Source organism: Dermochelys coriacea, chromosome 3 (genome assembly GCF_009764565.3).
Source record: "Dermochelys coriacea isolate rDerCor1 chromosome 3, rDerCor1.pri.v4, whole genome shotgun sequence".
Taxonomy (NCBI): Eukaryota; Metazoa; Chordata; order Testudines; family Dermochelyidae; genus Dermochelys; species Dermochelys coriacea.
In genome coordinates this window covers 209,431,994-209,450,460 of record NC_050070.1, presented here as the reverse complement: position 1 = coordinate 209,450,460, position 18,467 = coordinate 209,431,994, and the positions used below count along the sequence as shown (strand labels likewise).

General features: G+C 50.0%; 1 protein-coding gene across 2 annotated transcripts in view; it reads left to right on the top strand.

The window, feature by feature from the left end:
- Positions 1–18,467, top strand: part of MERTK (MER proto-oncogene, tyrosine kinase) — a 66,913-nt gene that overhangs the window by 7,770 nt on the left and 40,676 nt on the right. For both annotated transcript variants that reach the window (XM_038397886.2, XM_038397888.2), the window contains exons 2-4: positions 3,185–3,626; positions 5,905–6,005; positions 6,322–6,495. In XM_038397886.2, the coding sequence (XP_038253814.1) occupies positions 3,185–3,626; positions 5,905–6,005; positions 6,322–6,495 (717 nt within the window). The remainder of the gene's footprint in view (positions 1–3,184; positions 3,627–5,904; positions 6,006–6,321; positions 6,496–18,467) is intronic.

Below are 18,467 nucleotides of genomic sequence, written 5' to 3'. Positions count from 1 at the left end.
GCTTCCCCCACGCCCGGCTAGGGGTTTGGCTTCTGTAGCAAAGAAATGCATACCAGCAGAACAAAATCCAGCAATAACAGTCACAACAAATACCAACAAAACACATTTTTGCCTGTGCTTAGCTATTCCTGGCGTCTTTCCTGGTAACATTACGCTGTCCCAGACCCTAGATCCCTCCCCCCACTGCACTTTATATCCAGTCTGGGATTTAGAGGCTGAACTTGCCACAAGTCAACAGGAATGAATTTGTAGCCCCTGTAGGATTCTAACCCCTGCCGAGGGGTAGCTTAGCAGAAGAACCCTGCCAAAGTGCCTTCCAACCACAGATCTCTCAACCCTTTTTGATCATTAACCACTTGTGTGAGGTATGATTTATAAAATGGGGATAAATAAGGGTACTGAGGCACACAGGCTAAAGGACTTACAGACCCCAGGTCTCAACTCCCACTCATGGGCCTTAGCCGCAAGTCCATCCTTAGTGTTGTGGTTCTCTCCATGGCTCTGCCAGAGAGCTGCTGCGTGACACTGCAGAAGTCATGGAGTTTACGATGCTGCAAGTCCTTGGGCAGCTGACAGCAGCAAGTGCAAGGCTGTCACACAAGGGTGAGCCTAGGCTATGCAGGGACCAAGGTTCATGTCAGCGCGAGGGATATGTAATCAGGTAGCATTCCCACCCTATTCCTAGCACAGTGTGCCCTCGCTCTCATTGAATTTGGTCCAAACTTCTCTGCTTCCTGGGGTTTGCCTTTATAGTGAACTTAGCAACTGCAAACCATTCACCTCAGCTCAAAAATGTTTTTCTGAGCTTCGCTTTCTTCCTAGGGGCTTTCACTGAAATCGAAAGCCCCTGTACTGAATTCTTTCTGCTTGGGGACACTCAGATCCCTGAATGCTTCCAAACTGGAGCTCCTAGAGGCCACCTGAGCTGACCGGGTGGTTCAGCAGCAGAAATTGATTTCTCCCACCTGGCGTCAGAGAGTCCTTGTGTCCTTGAGTCTGCCATCCGGTCACAGCTAGAGCTGGGTGAAGAAATGATTTTTTTTCTCCTGTTTTGGTCAGCAAACTGAAAAACCAGAAAAAATCTCCAGTTCCGTTCCGAACAGTTTTGGAATTTGGCAGCAAATCGGAAAAGTCTGTTTTGGGTCCTCAGGAACATTTCATTCCAGTCCTCTACAGAAAGGGGTGTGTGGTTCTGCCCGTTAACCCCTGGGTAGGGCAGTGCCTGGGAGACCCAGGTCTGACCTCTCCATTCAGAGGAGGGATTTGCATCATATCCCCCCTCGTCCAGGTGAGTGCCTCTGTCACCATGCTGCCATTTTTTCTCTCTGGCCCAGTGAATATTTATGTGTCTATACAAAGTTTGACAGCTTCAGCTGGAGGGATTGACCCATCCCAGAACAACCTAGCAACTGGTGACTAGGATGCTCACCTGGGAAAGAGAAAACCGAGGCCAAGACCCTGCTCCAGAGTGGGATTCAAACCTATGTCTCCCGCACCTCAAGCCAGTGCCCTAACTACTGGGCTAAACACCCCCTTCCCCCCATGGGCATGGTTTCTGAAGCTGGCCCTGAAAAGCATTTTCCCAGCTGAAACTAATCGAGTCAAGATGGTGGAAAGTTTTGGGTCGACTGAAGCTACGTTTTTGAGTGGCTAATCCATTCGTCCACAAGATGGAGCCCAGCTCTGGTGATAGCATAATCCTCTGCGCCAAGCACTAACGTGCATGGGGCAGGGTGTGGGTGGAGGAGACCAGGGTGTAAATCCTAGCAGAGCACACGTTTCCCTGTAGACCTTCCTTCTGCTACGAGGCAGGCATGACGTGGGGGCTGTACAACAGTGCTCTCAGCACTGCGGGGTTGGATCCTCTCTCTCCCGCTCCTGGCTTTTTTGATCTTCCACTTAGTGCCCAGCACTCTACCCCAGGAGCATGCAGGTTCAACCTTCAGTCCATCCGTGTTTCCCCGTCATTTGACATTTCTGTGGCAGAGGCACCAGAGGCCCTCATCTGAATCACACCCCAGCTGTGTCAGGCCCTGTACAAACACCCCGGAGATAGGGTCCCTGCCTCAAGGAGCTCGAATCCATTCAGGGGCAAACCCCTGCACCTGCACCGAGCCCCACTGACTTCCATGGTGCTGCCAGTGGTTACAAAGGCCTTGTGAGACAGGCAAGGCATAGCTCATGTCTGCGGTGCTTTGAGGCACTCTAATGGGATGGCGTTCTGCAAAGCCAGGATCAGTCGAGTGCAGCGTGATGTCTACGGTCAGGGAAATACCAGTTTTGTCTTCTTTGCGGGGTGCGTTGGAATCAGTACGTAGGAGATGCAGAACCTCTTGTTAATGGCAGCATCTCAGTCGGTGGGTGCTGGGAAGAGGGCTGGCCGGATGTCAGGAACGTGACTGGTTGTCTAGATGACACATGTGCATGTGGCTGTCTTTGGCTTTTTGGTGTGCGTGAACTGTTTTGGGTCAGGTTTTGTACCACAGTGAAGGAGACATTTGGGGACACTAGCGGGGTGTGGACAGGACTGACCATAACATCTGGGCCAGACACATCCCCACTGTGGAAAACACCTGGGAGTATGGCAGGGGGGTGAAAACGCTGAACCTCGTCTTTACAGTGCTCTCTTTATGCCTCTCTCCTGGGGCAGGGCTTCGGGGGCACCGAGTTGTCAGGGGCTGAGGCCTTCCACCCCACCAGATCTAGGGGCTGCGTGGAGAGGAGCACCCACAGATCCACAAAGGGAGGAGCCATCGCTTATGGAGGCCAGTCCCTTCACACAGCTGTGCCCTTCCCCCCCGCCCCACAACTTGCAGTACCTCTGCAGCAGGAGCCCTGCTCTCATTGCCTAAGCAAGGGGCCAGGCTCAGCAGTATCGGTGAAGGAGCTCTCTGTGGCTGTGGATGGTATTTCAGGCCAGTTGGTGGAGCTTCACAGGCCGAAGGTCTGGCTTGTGAACACATGCTGCATAGAGACTGGGGGTCTCTGCAGAGACGCCTTGCTAGCATTGGGTTTGCTCCACTGTGGGGATGGGGTGAGCCTGGGGCCACCGTGCCCAGGGTAAGGCCATGGAGAATAGAAGGGTTGGCACTTCGGGGCTGCTGAGATACGCAGAATGCCGAATACCACGGCAAGCTCGCTGCTGGCAATGAGCAGGGTCATAAACCTGGGTCTTATTTTGCAGAGAATACTGAGGGAAAGCAGGAGAGGAGGATGTCCCACCTGTCGTCATCCACACAAGCATTGTCGGTGGACTGGCCGGCTGTGCCTCGACACATCCGCTCCCTTCTAACCACGATGCATGATACCCCCCAAGCCGACGCACGAACGCCCCCCATGGAGCCATATCCTGACCAGCCCAATGCCTCTCTCTTGGACAGAGCCTCTGGGGCCCACTCTCTACAGCTAATTAAATTCAATCCCACAGTAGGCCATATAGTAATTAATGAGCATAAAGATTTCACGTTTAACTGCTCAATTAAGGTACCTCATTTCTTATTCAACCAAGACTCTTCTGTCATTTCCTTGTGGAAAGACGGGAAGGAGCCGCAGGAGCCTGGCCGCATGTCCACTCGACATTACCAGGTCATGGACGATGGCGAAATAACAATGATCTCTACCTTCAGGTAAACTAGCCAGCTGTTTAAAAGGTGGTTTGCTAAGTCCATCTTCAGTTCAAGAGTATTTAGCAGCTAAAAAACTTTCGCCCAGCCCAGTAGCTTAGATCTCTGCACGCAGATCCCTGCAGAACGACTGCTAATAGTGCCCCTGGAGCTCAGCCAGCAGGGTCAGGCCACGGGATAGATTTCTACTTGGGGGACTGTGGTATTTGTTGATCAGTTAGGTGTTTGTGAACCAACCCTGTGACTAGGATAACAGTCGGGGCTGGTGGAAGTTTGGCTGTTCCAGTCTTTGATAACAACACAGGCTATTCATACCCTTCCTGACTTGTCAGGCAGGTAAAACTGCAGACCTGAAAAGCTAGTTTTAACCCTTTCTTGCCTGATGGAAAACAGGAATCCGGTGATGACAGAAAACACAGGCTCACCCACATGCCCTTTGCTTTAAGTCAGCTTCCCCAGAGCAAACCCAGGACCCCGATCTCCCCCACCCTCCCCCCCGTGTGACAGACCAGGGAATAGAGCGGGTGGGAGATAGAGCTCCCGGATGGTCCAGGCAGGGGCGGGGATTGATGTAATCTCAGCCCCCAGTCATGGCTTTTTTTAAAGAAGGCAGATCCTCAGTCCCGCTGCGGTCAGGACAGCTGGACCAGAATGCAAGGTTTGGCTCTCAGATGGGACAGAGCTCCTCTCTGTCCTAGGGTCAGATCCACTGGTGATGGCATTCAGCAAGGACTCAGATCCAGGACCATGGCATAACCTTCAGTAGGTGGGAATCGGCCACATGAAACCCAAGTGCAGGGAGGAAAAGGAAAGGAAGATCCACTAAGCCAAACTTAGACCTCCACGGATACTGTCCCCTCCCACACTCCTCCTCTCATGCAGCTTCTGAGTCCATGGAAAAACCCAGCTTGTCCATGACTGTCATTTACAAGAGGGCCCCAGAGCTGTGTTTTTCACCTTCGTGGTTTGTAACAGGACAGCTGAGACAATCCTGAAACAAACACAGGTGCTGTTCTCGAAGCAAACTTCCCAGCATGCATCAGGTTCTTCTCTTTCAAAAGCTCACCTAAAAGTTTAAGTCCCATTGTAAGGGATGGGGTTATGCCCCTAAAGTGCTTTGGAAAATGCCATCCCTAGGCCTTTCCATCCCCTGCCATAGGGAGACACTGGGACTAGGAGCCGGGAGAGTGGGGAGAGAATCTGCCACACGGTTCCTGTGCAGGGGGTCACTAAGTGTGTCTTCCTCATTAACCAGGTGCCCGACTTGAGACCCTGGGGACTGATGTAAAAAGTGCTGAGGTCTCGGAGCACGACTGAAGTCCCTGGGAGCTGGGTTTGGAACGTATATAATGCTAAGCCCTCTGCAAAATCGGGTCCTGGATGTCTCAAATTGTGCTCCCAGAATTAGTGGGCACTTGTGACTGTAACCTGTCTGTGCATCAGTTCCCCTCCTGTCCTGTGGGGGTAATAGTGCCGTGAGAAAATAAACGTTAAGAAATGTGTGACGCACTTAACGACGGCAGCGATGCCAATGCGCACCACAGAGAAGCCTAGAAGGAAGTTAATAATTCTGTTTTCAGAGCAGGGTTTGAATAGTGGCAACCACAGACCCACACTAATCCTGAGGATAAAACAACCTATTCGACAGTTGCTCAGTAAGTGAGCACCAGCCGCCCCGTGGACTGAATGAAGCAGGGTCTTCTGGGGAAAAAGCAGGTGATCCAGTAATTATGGTGGGTCTTGCCCACATGCTCAGGTTTAACTGATCACCATGTTTGGGATCAGGAAGGAATTTTCCCCTGGATCAGATTGGCAGAGACCCTGAGTGGGTGTTTTGCCTTCCTCCACAGCATGGGACACAGGACGTTTCCAGGTTTAAACTAGTGTAAATGGTGGATTCTCTGTAACTTAAAGTCTTTAAATCATGATTTGAGGACTTCAGAACTCAGCCAAGGTTAGGGGTCTGTTACAGGAGTGGGTGGGTGAGAGTCGGTGGCTTGCAATGTGCAGGAGGTCAGACTGGATGATCATGATCGGCCCTTCTGGCCTTAAAGTCTTTGAGTCCAGTTAAAGACTGTATCATAATGCATATACACAAGAAGGTTGCATCTTTTGAGTGCTTGACTTTGCAGCCGTAACAGTCTTTTAATGCCATTTTTGTGGGTAATACCTACTGAGATCAAGCATAAAAGTGTTCCAGCATTTCTCGTCTTTTGTGCCAGTGCACGGAAGCTGTTGCTGTGATAAGTCTCGAGGTGAATCCTCTCCTCTCCCCTGACAGCATAACCAATGCTCAGCGCTCTGATAATGGGTCCTACAGCTGCAAAATGAAAATCCACAATGAGGAAATTGAGTCAGACCCCATCTTTGTCCAGATGGAAGGTAAGCCGGGGCCTGAAAGAGGCATTTAGTAACAATGCCAGCGCACTGGCAGGAGAGCTCGTGGCAGGGGTTGTGTACGGGGCTGGGCAGTTGGGAGCGAGAGTTGGACTGGAGTGGGAATGAGCAGTCCAGGAGCAGGAGATGGTGGAGCAGGCTAGGCTACTCAGTGTGGGAGGCAGGTGCCAGTGCACACGATGCCTGTGCTGAGAGCCGCTGTTGCACTGGCAGCGATGCTGGAAGACCTGGGCTTTATTGGCTAGTAGTATTATTGCTGCAAGTATTTTTAAGGTGCCCGTCTCCTTGTCTTTCTGCGTAGGGCTCCCCCACTTCCTTCGGCAGCCCCAGAGGCTGAACGTTACCAGGAACAGACCGTTCAACCTCACATGCCAGGCAGTGGGGCCCCCGGAGCCCGTGCAGATTTACTGGTTTTGGAACAGCAGCAGGGTGAATGACCAGCCGTACGTTTCCCCCTCTGTCCTGACTCTGCCAGGTGAGTGTCGCCCGGGGGCGGTTTCAGTGCACTGGGGGCCATCGCTACAACAGGAACGTGGTAAGCTCCGCAGCTGTCTGGCTTGGCTGGCTGGCATTCGCCGACTGAACTCACTGGCGCTTGACTAACGGCTGGCACACAGAAGCAGCCAGGAACACGGTGGCCCTTGCCTTCAGCCATCCTGCTCTGCAATAGATGTGATCTCATCTCTCTGCAGGGCTCGCTCCCGTGTTGAATTGATGGTTACATCCTTGCACTGATATACAAAGAGTCAAACCCTGCCCTGACGGGCACGTTGGCCTAACGGGGATCATGCCACACCCCATTCCTCCATACCACCTTAGAATGCAGAACCTGAACTGTGACCCCCACCAGGGGCTGATGCTGCAATGATTGTTTGCGGGTCTCTGGCGGAGGCCTGGCTGGTCAAGACTGTAATGATCCCTGCTGGCCTTGAAGTCTATAAATCGAGGGCTCTTCCCGCATCATATGCTTCCCCGGTGCAGGGCTGTCTAGCAGATCGGTGTGGTGATGCTGCTGAGATTAGGGTTCATGCTTTGTTACACAGTGGTGGTGGGGAATGTGGTGCGTACACTGTGTTACTCTGCCCATTGGAGCACGTGGGACCCAGTTCTAGAACCCATCAGTGAAAGTGAGGAACATGGTGTGTTAAATGAGGAGCCTTAGCTGGCTGTGGAGGGTTTGTTTGGGTGCGTGCTGCCCATAAAGGTATGTCTTCATTGCAGAGTTAACCCAGGCTCTTTCTGGGGCGCCTTCCCAACCCCTGTCCCATTCGCACAGACTCTGGCTGAGTGTGATGCTGCTTTCAGCCTGGGCTCTCTGGCCTGTCTGGGGCTATAGGCTAGAGCCCCTGTGAGGCTGGTAATCCGTCCGCTTGGCAGCAAGGACACAGGCTAAACTCTTCCAGTGCTGGTAGCCCTCGAGTGCCCGCCCACAACACCTTCTCCCCCGACCCCCCATGTGCCCAGAAGGACAGACGAGTTTTCCCACCGTTCTCACACGAGAGCAGCTCAGCACAAAGAACCGTGGGATAAGGCCCGAGGAGTCCTGGTGACACACCCAGGTGAGCGCAGCACCAGCGAGGACACCGGAACTCAAGTGTGGCTTTGCAACGTGGCCACTCACCCTGGGGCTAGGCTGACCCAGGTGCCAATTGCCATGGTTACCGCTAAGACATTAGCCCAGTGACCTGAACTGGCTTTAACCTCGAAGCACGGCATGGTTTAGTGTGGGGGGGTTGTGAGCGTAGGTATATTACAGCACTTGTTAGGGATCTCCTCCCAAATTTGAACAGTGAAACCACTTCAGCTCAGCTAACTCTCTGACTCGAATGAGCTGGACCATGAATTATTTGGGAGGTAATGGGATTTTGCACGTCCCTGTGAACTTGATCTCTTGCATGGCAGCACAATGCCTTACGCTTGGAGTGAGCACATGGAGAGGCTGTGAAGTGAGCCCTAACTCAGCTGAACGGATTGTTCCTGAGGTGAAAGTCCCTGCTTTGCCTTCCCCTCCAGGCTCAGTATGGTGAGGGTGAAAACAAAGTCATTGCTCAGGCTTGTCTGATAGTGCAGCTTGCTGCGGGCCCAGGGACCTGCATGGGTCAGCAGACTCGATCCCCGTTCCTGAGTCAGGCAGGAACACGGAGCCGCGGAGCTGGGCTTGCAAAGTGGAATGGATGGGGATGCTTGTCATACCCCAAGTAGCTCCCGAAGGGGGGGCAGAGGCTATATCTCCCCACTGGGAGATAGAGATCGGCTTTGATCACATGAAGCTAAAGAGCTAGTTTTGGGGCTTCTAGCCAGTTTCAGTTTAGGGTTGGAAATTTCTTCTGAAGAGGAAGTTTGCAGTCAAACTCCCCTCCCCCCACCTACAAACAGACCTTCCCAGCCAGCAGCCCCAGGAAACTGCGAGCACCAAGTCTATGGAGAAGGCTGTTTTTGATAAGAAGATGCACATCTTGGTGCAGAGAGCCCAGAATCGCCAGGGAAGTCAGCAGATTGCTCTAGCTTTGCTATGGTGCTTCTGAGGGTCGGGCCCCCAGCCAGCCCATGCAGCAGTCTCCTTAGGGTGTGTCTACATGCCAATTAACACTCTCCCCCCCCCCCCCCCCCGCAGCTGGGCCGTGTCAGCTGACTCAGGCTCACGGGGCTGTAAAACTGCTGTGTAGGCCTCTGAGCTGGGGCGGGAGGAAATGAAGTGAAATGAGGAAGTGAAAGCGGCATTTCCTGCATGATAGCGGGGTCCTCTCCGGGGCCGGGTCATTGCGTGTATTTCCTTTACTCTAAGGGCTGGATCCTCGGGACTCCTGCTGTGAGTGTCCGTGAGAACAGGCAGGGCTGGGCGGGAGGTGGGCTCTCAGGCAGGCACACATGGGAGTTGGATGAGGTGCATTCAGTCTGTCCGTGTATTGAGCAATCTGAGGGTTATACAGGATCCCCAGGATTTTCCCCTGGGGCCACTGACTGCAAATGTAGGTCTATGGGACTGCAACTCCTCTGAATTGCACCAAGCACTCCTAGGCTGGAGCCAAGGATCAGGGCCCTTCCCCCCCCCCTCCGGTTTTAGCTTTCTCCCCAGACTCATCGCTCCGTGGGGTTGAGTGTTAGCACGTGGTTTCCCCAGAGGCACCTGCTGAGTTTCACTCTGGCCTACAGCCTGGCGTGACCCTGGAGTTTCCCAGGGGTGTGAGTGTTGCTGAGATCGCACCTGGTTACGCTCTGCTGCTGCCAGGAGACCCCAGGAGAGAGAACAGGATGGGGATGTAGAAGAGCTTTCGATATGCATGGAGGGTAGGGAGGGGAATGAGACCTGGCAAACCAGGATGAGCAAGGGAGAGAGACACGTCCTCTCTGCAACAGACCTTATTCCCACTGTGATGTAAAATCCAGGAGGATTTTGCCATAAAAGATCAAAGGGGGGAATTTGCTTGATTCGCTTCCAGCTGTACATGTGGTATGCTATAGCTGACATGTTTTGGGCTCCAGAGAGAGATTTTAAAAAGCAGTGACAGCTGGAAGATCTGACTCATCCCTTCTGCGTTTTCTGTCTATGTTTAGCAAACTCTAGGTCTGATGGTTGGAGCAGTTTTTCTCGCACAAGTCGCTCTATTGGTGTCAAAGGGACAACTTGCATAAGCAAGGGCTGTTTGGTTGAGCAAAAGTTTCAGTGTAAAACCCTGACTCCCGTGATTATGGCCTAGAAAATTAGAAGGTAAAAGTAAATCCTCTTTCCAAAAGCGTTTTGAAACCATTGGAAAGAATGCTGGGAAATCCCAGCTCTGCCAGGCAGATAGGACTGAGATACAAGGATTGCCTTGTTTTTATAGGATTTTTAATCGAAAACAGGAAAACTTCAGAGATATGTAAAAGTAAGGAAGGAAGCCAGTGAGTAACTCCTGCTCCCCATTACACAATTCTGGGTTATTGTGCCAAGCGTTTCTTAACATTATGAGAACAGGAGCGTGAATAAGGACTTGTCCATAACATCACATCAGCTGAAAAATATATCCCAAGGAGAGAACGTTGGAAACGAAACTTGCAAAAACATGCACAAAGCTGATTGCAAACTGTTAAGTCCCACTAGTAAAAGTCAGTGGCTAGGAAGTGAAGGCAGCTAGCTCTGACACACACCACTGTGCAAAAGGTTTGGGAGCACTATTAGAGTTAGTCGGATCTGTCATTAATTTCAGTAGGAGGTGGGCATACTTTGTTGTCAGTTAGGTGCATGCGTGCTCTCTCCATGCGCTCTCCCAGCCCTGTGCAAACAGTTGGTTCAGCAGACCTCGATAGCACTACCAGAAAGAATGACCACTGGCACGGTTCAGTGACAAAGGCACTCGGCCAGGTTTATTGTCCTGGCTCCATGGCTACAGGTATGCTAAAACACGAGTACCCTGTGGCAAGGACTCAGTCCAGTCTGCAGCAGGACTTTCTGATGCCCCCTTGGCCACACAAAGGGTTACGGTGAGGTACCCCAGTCTTTACAGACCAAGACAAACAACTTCCGTGCCACCTCACGTGTTCCAGGACACCTGCTTGTTGCCTCCCTTTGTATTATGCTCCAGGTGTGTTGGGCAAAACATCCTCTTATCTGGTGTTAGCTCAGGATGTCCCTGGGCTAATCTTCTGGGGTGTGTTCTCACATACCCAGTATCTGTTGCTTCTTAGAAGTGCCTGTGTTTTAGCCACACTAGCAATACTTTTGACAAGGTCACATATCAGTCGGTGCACTTGTAAACATCTGCTTTAATCCATGGCCTGATTTTGGTTCGTTGCCTCTGGTTCAGGCCTCAAATCTTGCACCAGGCCCAGTGCTCCAGGCTCTCTCTCTCCTACAGAACACAGTGCCATCCACAGCCTCAGAAACAACTCTGACATCATAATCAAAAAGGTTGACAAAGGAGGTGCTGTCGTCATCATGAATAGGTCGGAGTATGAACAAGAGGCTACTAGGCAGCTCTCCAACACCACTTTCTACAAGCCATTACCCTCTGATCCCACTGAGAGTTACCAAAAGAAACTACAGCATTTGCTCAAGAAACTCCCTGAAAAAGCACAAGAACAAATCCGCACAGACACACCCCTGGAGCCCCGACCTGGGGTATTCTATCTGCTACCCAAGATCCATAAACCTGGAAATCCTGGACGCCCCATCATCTCAGGCATTGGCACCCTGACAGCAGGATTGTCTGGCTATGTAGACTCCCTCCTCAGGCCCTACGTTACCAGCACTCCCAGCTATCTTCGAGACACTACTGACTTCCTGAGGAAACTACAGTCCATTGGTGATCTTCCTAAAAACACCATCCTAGCCACTATGGATGTAGAAGCCCTCTATACCAACACTCCACACAAAGATGGACTACAAGCCGTCAGGAACAGTATCCCCGATAATGTCACGGCTAACCTGGTGGCTGAACTTTGTGACTTTGTCCTGACCCATAACTATTCCACATTTGGTGACAATGTATACCTTCAAATCAGCGGCACTGCGATGGGTACCCGCATGGCCCCACAGTATGCCAACATTTTTATGGCTGACTTAGAACAACGCTTCCTCAGCTCTCGTCCCCTAATGCCCCTACTCTACTTGCGCTACATTGATGACATCTTCATCATCTGGACCCATGGAAAAGAAGCTCTTGAGGAATTCCACCATGATTTCAACAGTTTCCATCCCACCATCAAGCTTAGCCTGGACCAGTCCACACAAGAGATCCACTTCCTGGACACTACGGCGCTAATAAGCGATGGTCACATAAACACCACCCTATATCGGAAACCTACTGACCGCTATTCCTACCTACATGCCTCTAGCTTTCATCCAGATCATACCACTCGATCCATTGTCTACAGCCAAGCGCTACGATATAACCGCATTTGCTTCAACCCCTCAGACAGAGACAAACACCTACAAGATCTCTATCATGCATTCCTATAACTACAATACCCACCTGCTGAAGTGAAGAAACAGATTGACAGAGCCAGAAGAGTACCCAGAAGTCACCTACTACAGGACAGGCCCAACAAAGAAAACAACAGAACGCCACTAGCCATCACCTTCAGCCCCCAACTAAAACCTCTCCAATGCATCATCAAGGATCTACAACCTATCCTGAAGGACGACCCATCACTCTCACAGATCTTGGGAGACAGACCAGTCCTTGCTTACAGACAGCCCCCCAATCTGAAGCAAATACTCACCAGCAAGCACACACCACACAACAGAACCACTAACCCAGGAACCTATCCTTGCAACAAAGCCCGTTGCCAACTCTGTCCACATATCTATTCAGGGGATACCATCATAGGGCCTAATCACATCAGCCACACTATCAGAGGCTCGTTCACCTGCGCATCTACCAATGTGATATATGCCATCATGTGCCAGCAATGCCCCTCTGCCATGTACATTGGCCAAACTGGACAGTCTCTACGTAAAAGAATGAATGGACACAAATCAGACGTCAAGAATTATAACATTCAAAAACCAGTTGGAGAACACTTCAATCTCTCTGGTCACTCGATCACAGACCTAAGAGTGGCTATACTTCAACAAAAAAGCTTCAAAAACAGACTCCAACGAGAGACTGCTGAATTGGAATTAATTTGCAAACTGGATACAATTAATTTAGGCTTGAATAGAGACTGGGAATGGATGAGTCATTACACAAAGTAAAACTATTTCCCCATGTTATTTCTCCCTCCCACCCCACCCCCCACTGTTCCTCTGATATTCTTGTTAACTGCTGGAATTAGCCTACCTTGCTTGTCACCATGAAAGGTTTTCCTCCTTTCCCCCCCCTGCTGCTGGTGATGGCTTATCTTAAGTGATCACTCTCCTTACAGTGTGTATGATAAACCCATTGTTTCATGTTCTCTGTGTGTGTGTATATAAATCTCTCCTCTGTTTTTTCCACCAAATGCATCCGATGAAGTGAGCTGTAGCTCACGAAAGCTTATGCTCTAATAAATTTGTTAGTCTCTAAGGTGCCACAAGTACTCCTTTTCTTTTTGCAAATACAGACTAACACGGCTGCTACTCTGAAATCTCTCCTACATACTTTATAATACCATATGATAATTAAAGAGTAGCTATACAGGAGTTACAGCCCAGTTCTAATTACAGATAGCTGTCATTACCATTAATTCATATAACCAAAAGCTGTCCTTCATGCCTGCTTTGCTCAGCTTTGCCTAGTTGGTCTCCTGCCGAATTCCTGTCTGTCTTTTAGAATCCTGGTACATTAACTCCATGGTAACCACCCTGTAATTATTGGGAGTGAGGAAACTCCACATTTCCACCTCAGATATTTAACTTTAAGAGAAGCAGTCAGATGCTGAGAAGCATTATGAAAATCCAAATGGAAACTAGGAATTCCTCAGAAACCTGCAACATGTTTCATTTCAGACTTCTCAAGCTCTTCCCCCTGGAGATACCAGGCACAGTGCTAGAATTGGTGGTAATTAGTCTTATCAAAAGTTAGAACGGTTCGGTAACTACACACAAGTTAATGGTGATGTAATATGATGTATATCTAATGAGGGTAATACTCCTACGATCATTAAGCTCTTGCTTGTATAATCGTAAAGGGGATCCAAGTGTGGATGAAATCTTGATAACCCATCCTAGAGACACAGAGCATTTTATCCATCATCAAAATGTCCTCTTGAGCATTGCTCGTTTTTATTTTACATTCTGCCTCCTAGTCTGATGGTAGCAGAAACTGAATGAACCCTTGTCTACTGAATGGATTCAATGTGTGGAGCGAATATTGGGGTTTGGCGTGAATAAGGGATAATAGTGATAAATAATACGGAGAGGTTGGGAAAGGGGCGATCTGTGGATTTGGGCAGCTTGGAAGATGAGCCAGCCCTTCGGAAGATGTAAAATGAACCAAGTTCTAACAACTCACTGGTTTGTTTCACTGTTTGCCAGACACTGGGAAAGGGCAACAGGGGATGGATCACATGCTAATTGCCCTGTTCTGTTCATTCCCTTTGGGGCACCTGGCACTGTCCAGTGTCAGAAGACAGGATACTGGGCTGGATGGACCATTGGTCTGACCCAGTATGGCCGCTCTTATGTGCTTATGTTCCTTACTGTACCCTTTTAGGTTTGGAACCCATTGGCCCTTCTGCAGTAGTCGAGGCTCTGAATATGAATAATTCACAACATGTTAGATCTGATTTATTAGCCCATTACACAATAGCCTACTTACAAAGGGCCAAGCTGATGCTAAAGCGTCCATTCACTTTAAAGGGTCAGGATTTGACCCATAACAAGCTCTTGTGTTTCAGTGCTGCAGCAGCCTATGGACCGAGAGACCATTTTCCCTACCCCAGGTGCGCGTCTCTGGGCACATGATTGATAGTGGCAGTAGCAGTGCTGGGACTGTAATAGGGCTTGCTGGCAGGCAGCTCCGGGAGTCCGTCTGAGAGCAGAACATACCAGCAGTGCGATGGGAATATTCCTTTCCCCAGCTCTCATACTGACCAGCAAGGGCTACAGCTTCCCACCCCATCCTTGGAGCGGGCAGCAGGGGCACTGTAAGTAGGAAAATATACCTCTCCCACTCAAATACCCGGTGGCTCTTGTAGAGGACGGGGACACAGCGCCTTCACAATTGCTGCCTTAGACACAGATTGTGCATTGGCAAAAAATGCGTAGGTGGGCAGCTCTGCCCCACTGCAGAGGGGCTGCTGGGCTCCTCCCCTCGGCGGCAGAGGTGGCTTAAAGAATTGCTGCTCCCGGTTATTTAAAGTGAGGCACTTAAGTTTGGGCGCCCTCCCCAAACTCCTAAGGAGAGCCCTGATCTCAGTGGCCTGTCTCTTTGTCCTGCACACCAAGGAACAGTGTGTCCCCGGCGTTAGCGTGTAGGATAGTGCCGAGGAGGAAGTGGGTTGGGAAAGGGGACACCCAGACTCTGAGTCTACTGTGGTATCCAGAGGATCCCACAACATGTTGTGCACATACTTTTCCTTTCCTCTTGGATTTTGGAAGTAATGCCCGGTATTCTGGCCTCTGTCCCACTGGGTCAGCCGCCCTTTCAGATAAGGGCCCTGCCGACATTCCTTTGTGATCAGCAAAGGCCAACACAAAGCATAGGCAATGTCTTCATCCTAGTATTTTAGCTAGATGCCAGTCCGCCTTAGATTGTCTGTCCCCACTGGAGTGCACCATGCCCCTTACTCCAGATCCTTTCCCAGCAGGGGTCTCTCAACTCAAATCCCTTCCCTGTCGACCCTGGCATGGACCTGGGCAGGTCGAGCGGTTTCATTGGCAGGGAGAGGGCCAGAATTCTGGGCCCTTCCAAACTAGCGCTAAAATATTTGTATGAGATTTAAACTTCCCTGGCCTGACTTAAGGGCAGGTAGGGGACTAAAAACTCCCATGATGGCCAGAGACTGAGGTCAGTCTATAAAAGCCCAGGGCCGAGACCCCAGCTGGTGCGTCTCAGCAGAGCCTGTTGACTGCAGTGAACTACGTCACGTCACCCCAGCTGAGCATCGGGGCCACAGTGTTCCTCTTTGGGAGTGAGGGTACTGGCAGACAGAGGTGGACCTGATCTAAAAGTCCCGCCTGGAGATTAGCATCAAAGTTCCCCTGCCTTTAGGAACAGCTGCTGCACAGGGCGCGGCGGGGCTTTGGTCCTGTGCCCACAGAACAGGCTGAAGCATGGGCTAGCCAGCTCCTGTCATTGTAGGACGTGCCTTGCTCTTTGTGCCTAGGAAATGCAAAAGAAGGGAGCTCTTTAAGTGGCTCTTTAAACTGCCAGGGCAGCCACCTCTGCTGCATGTTTAGGAGGGAGCAGTGTGAGCATTACGCAGCACAACCCCAATGTCCACAGCAGCTAGCAGCATCAGCAGGTCCTGGGGGGGGGGGGGTTAAATCCATCCTACGACACTCCCCAGAATGCACAGTCCCCTTGCAGCAGTCCAGGATGCTCCTTTCTGCACATGGCTCACGTTCCCGTTGGTAAGAAGTGAGGTTTTGGGTGAGGCACTGTTAACCGGGTGGAGGTCACATCTGGACCCCAGGGGGGTTCTGCTGCTGCTATCACACTTGGATGACGTGAGCAATCTTTAAAAACAAAACAAAGGATTAAAGACTGTTATCATGGGTTCTTCCTCTTTCTGCCTCTCCATTTCTCAAATGGGGCAACAGCCGCTCCTGTGGGCTACAGAACCGGGTCTTCCCCCTTCGTTTCACGCTCTTACGTTCTCTGCTTCTTAGTTAAAGTATTTGGGTGAAATCCTGACCCTACTGAAGTCAGCAGGAGATCTACATAGGTTTTTATACCGTGCTCATCACTAGAGTATCTGGGCGCCTGGCTTCACTGGAACCAGGATGTCACCTTTCTCCTCTCCTGTTTACTGTGCTGCACGTGCAGAAATGCAGCATATGGCAAATTTGAAGTCGTTAGTGCAAAAATGGGTTATTCATGTTCATGGGGGAAAAATAACTTTTTAAAAATAAAAGAACATAAGAACGGCCATACTGGATCAGACGAAAGGTCCATCTAGCCCAGTATCCTGTCTTCCAACAGTGGGCAATGCCAGGTGCCCCAGAGGGAATGAACAGAACAGGGAATCATCAAGTGATCCATCCCGTCGCCCATTCCCAGCTTCTGACAAACAGAGGTTAGGGACACCGTTCCTGCCCATCCTGACTAATAGCCATTGATGGACCTGTACTCCATGAACTTATCTAGTTCTTTTTTTAATCCTGTTATGGTTTTGGCCTTCACAACATCCTCTGGCAAGGAGTTCCACAGGTTGACTGTGCATTGTGTAACAAAATACTTCCTTTTATTTGTTTTAAACCTCCTGCCTATTAATTTCATTTGGTGACCCCTAGTTCTTTTGTTATGAGAAGTAGTAAACAACACTTCCTTATTTACTTTCTCTACACCAGTCATGATTTTATAGATCTCAATCATATCTCCCCTTAGCCGTCTCTTTTCCAAGATGAAAAGTCCCAGTCTTATTAATCTCTCCTCATACGAAAGCTGTTCCGTTGCCCCTTTCTGAACCTTTTCCAATTCAAATACATCTTTTTTTGAGATGTGATTACCACATCTGCACACAGTATTCAAGGTCTGAGTGTACCATGGATTTATAGAGAGGCAACATGATATTTTCTGTTCTGTTATCTATCCCTTTCTTAATTATTCCCGGCATTCTGTTCACTTTTTTGATTGCCACTGCACATTGAGTTGATGTTTTCAGAGAACTATCCACAATGACTCCAAGATCTTTCTTGAGTGGTAACAGCTAATTTAGATCCCATCATTTTATATGAATAGTTGGGATTAAGTCAAGTGGAGTGCCCCAGGGGTCGGTCCTGGGGCCCGTTTTGTTCAATATCTTCATAAATGATCTGGAGGATGGTGTGGATTGCACTCTCAGCAAATTTGCGGATGATACTAAACTGGGAGGAGTGGTAGATACGCTGGAGGGGAGGGATAGGATACAGAAGGACCTAGACAAATTGGAGGATTGGGCCAAAAGAAATCTAATGAGGTTCAATAAGGATAAATGCAGGGTCCTGCACTTAGGATGGAAGAATCCAATGCACCGCTACAGACTAGGGACCGAATGGCTCGGCAGCAGTTCTGCGGAAAAGGACCTAGGGGTGACAGTGGACGAGAAGCTGGATATGAGTCAGCAGTGTGCCCTTGTTGCCAAGAAGGCCAATGGCATTTTGGGTTGTATAAGTAGGGGCATAGCGAGCAGATCGAGGGACGTGATCGTTCCCCTCTATTCGACACTGGTGAGGCCTCATCTGGAGTACTGTGTCCAGTTTTGGGCCCCACACTACAGGAAGGATGTGGATAAATTGGAAAGAGTACAACGAAGGGCAACGAAAATGATTAGGGGTCTAGAGCACATGACTTATGAGGAGAGGCTGAGGGAGCTGGGATTGTTTAGTCTGCAGAAGAGAAGAATGAGGGGGGATTTGATAGCTGCTTTCAACTACCTGAAAGGGGGTTTCAAAGAGGATGGCTCTAGACTGTTCTCAATGGTAGCAGATGACAGAACGAGGAGTAATGGTCTCAAGTTGCAATGGGGGAGGTTTAGATTGGATATTAGGAAAAACTTTTTCACTAAGAGGGTGGTGAAACACTGGAATGCGTTACCTAGGGAGGTGGTAGAATCTCCTTCCTTAGAGGTTTTTAAGGTCAGGCTTGACAAAGCCCTAGCTGGGATGATTTAACTGGGACTTGGTCCTGCTTTGAGCAGGGGGTTGGACTAGATGACCTTCTGGGGTCCCTTCCAACCCTGATATTCTATGATTCTATGATTCTATGATTATGCTTTCCAATGTGCTATGTTGCAGTTATCAACCTTGAATTTAATCTGCCATTTTGTTGCCGAGTCACTCAGTTTTGAGAGATCCTTTTGTAGCTCTTTGCAGTCTGTCTGGGTTTTAACTATCTTCAGTAA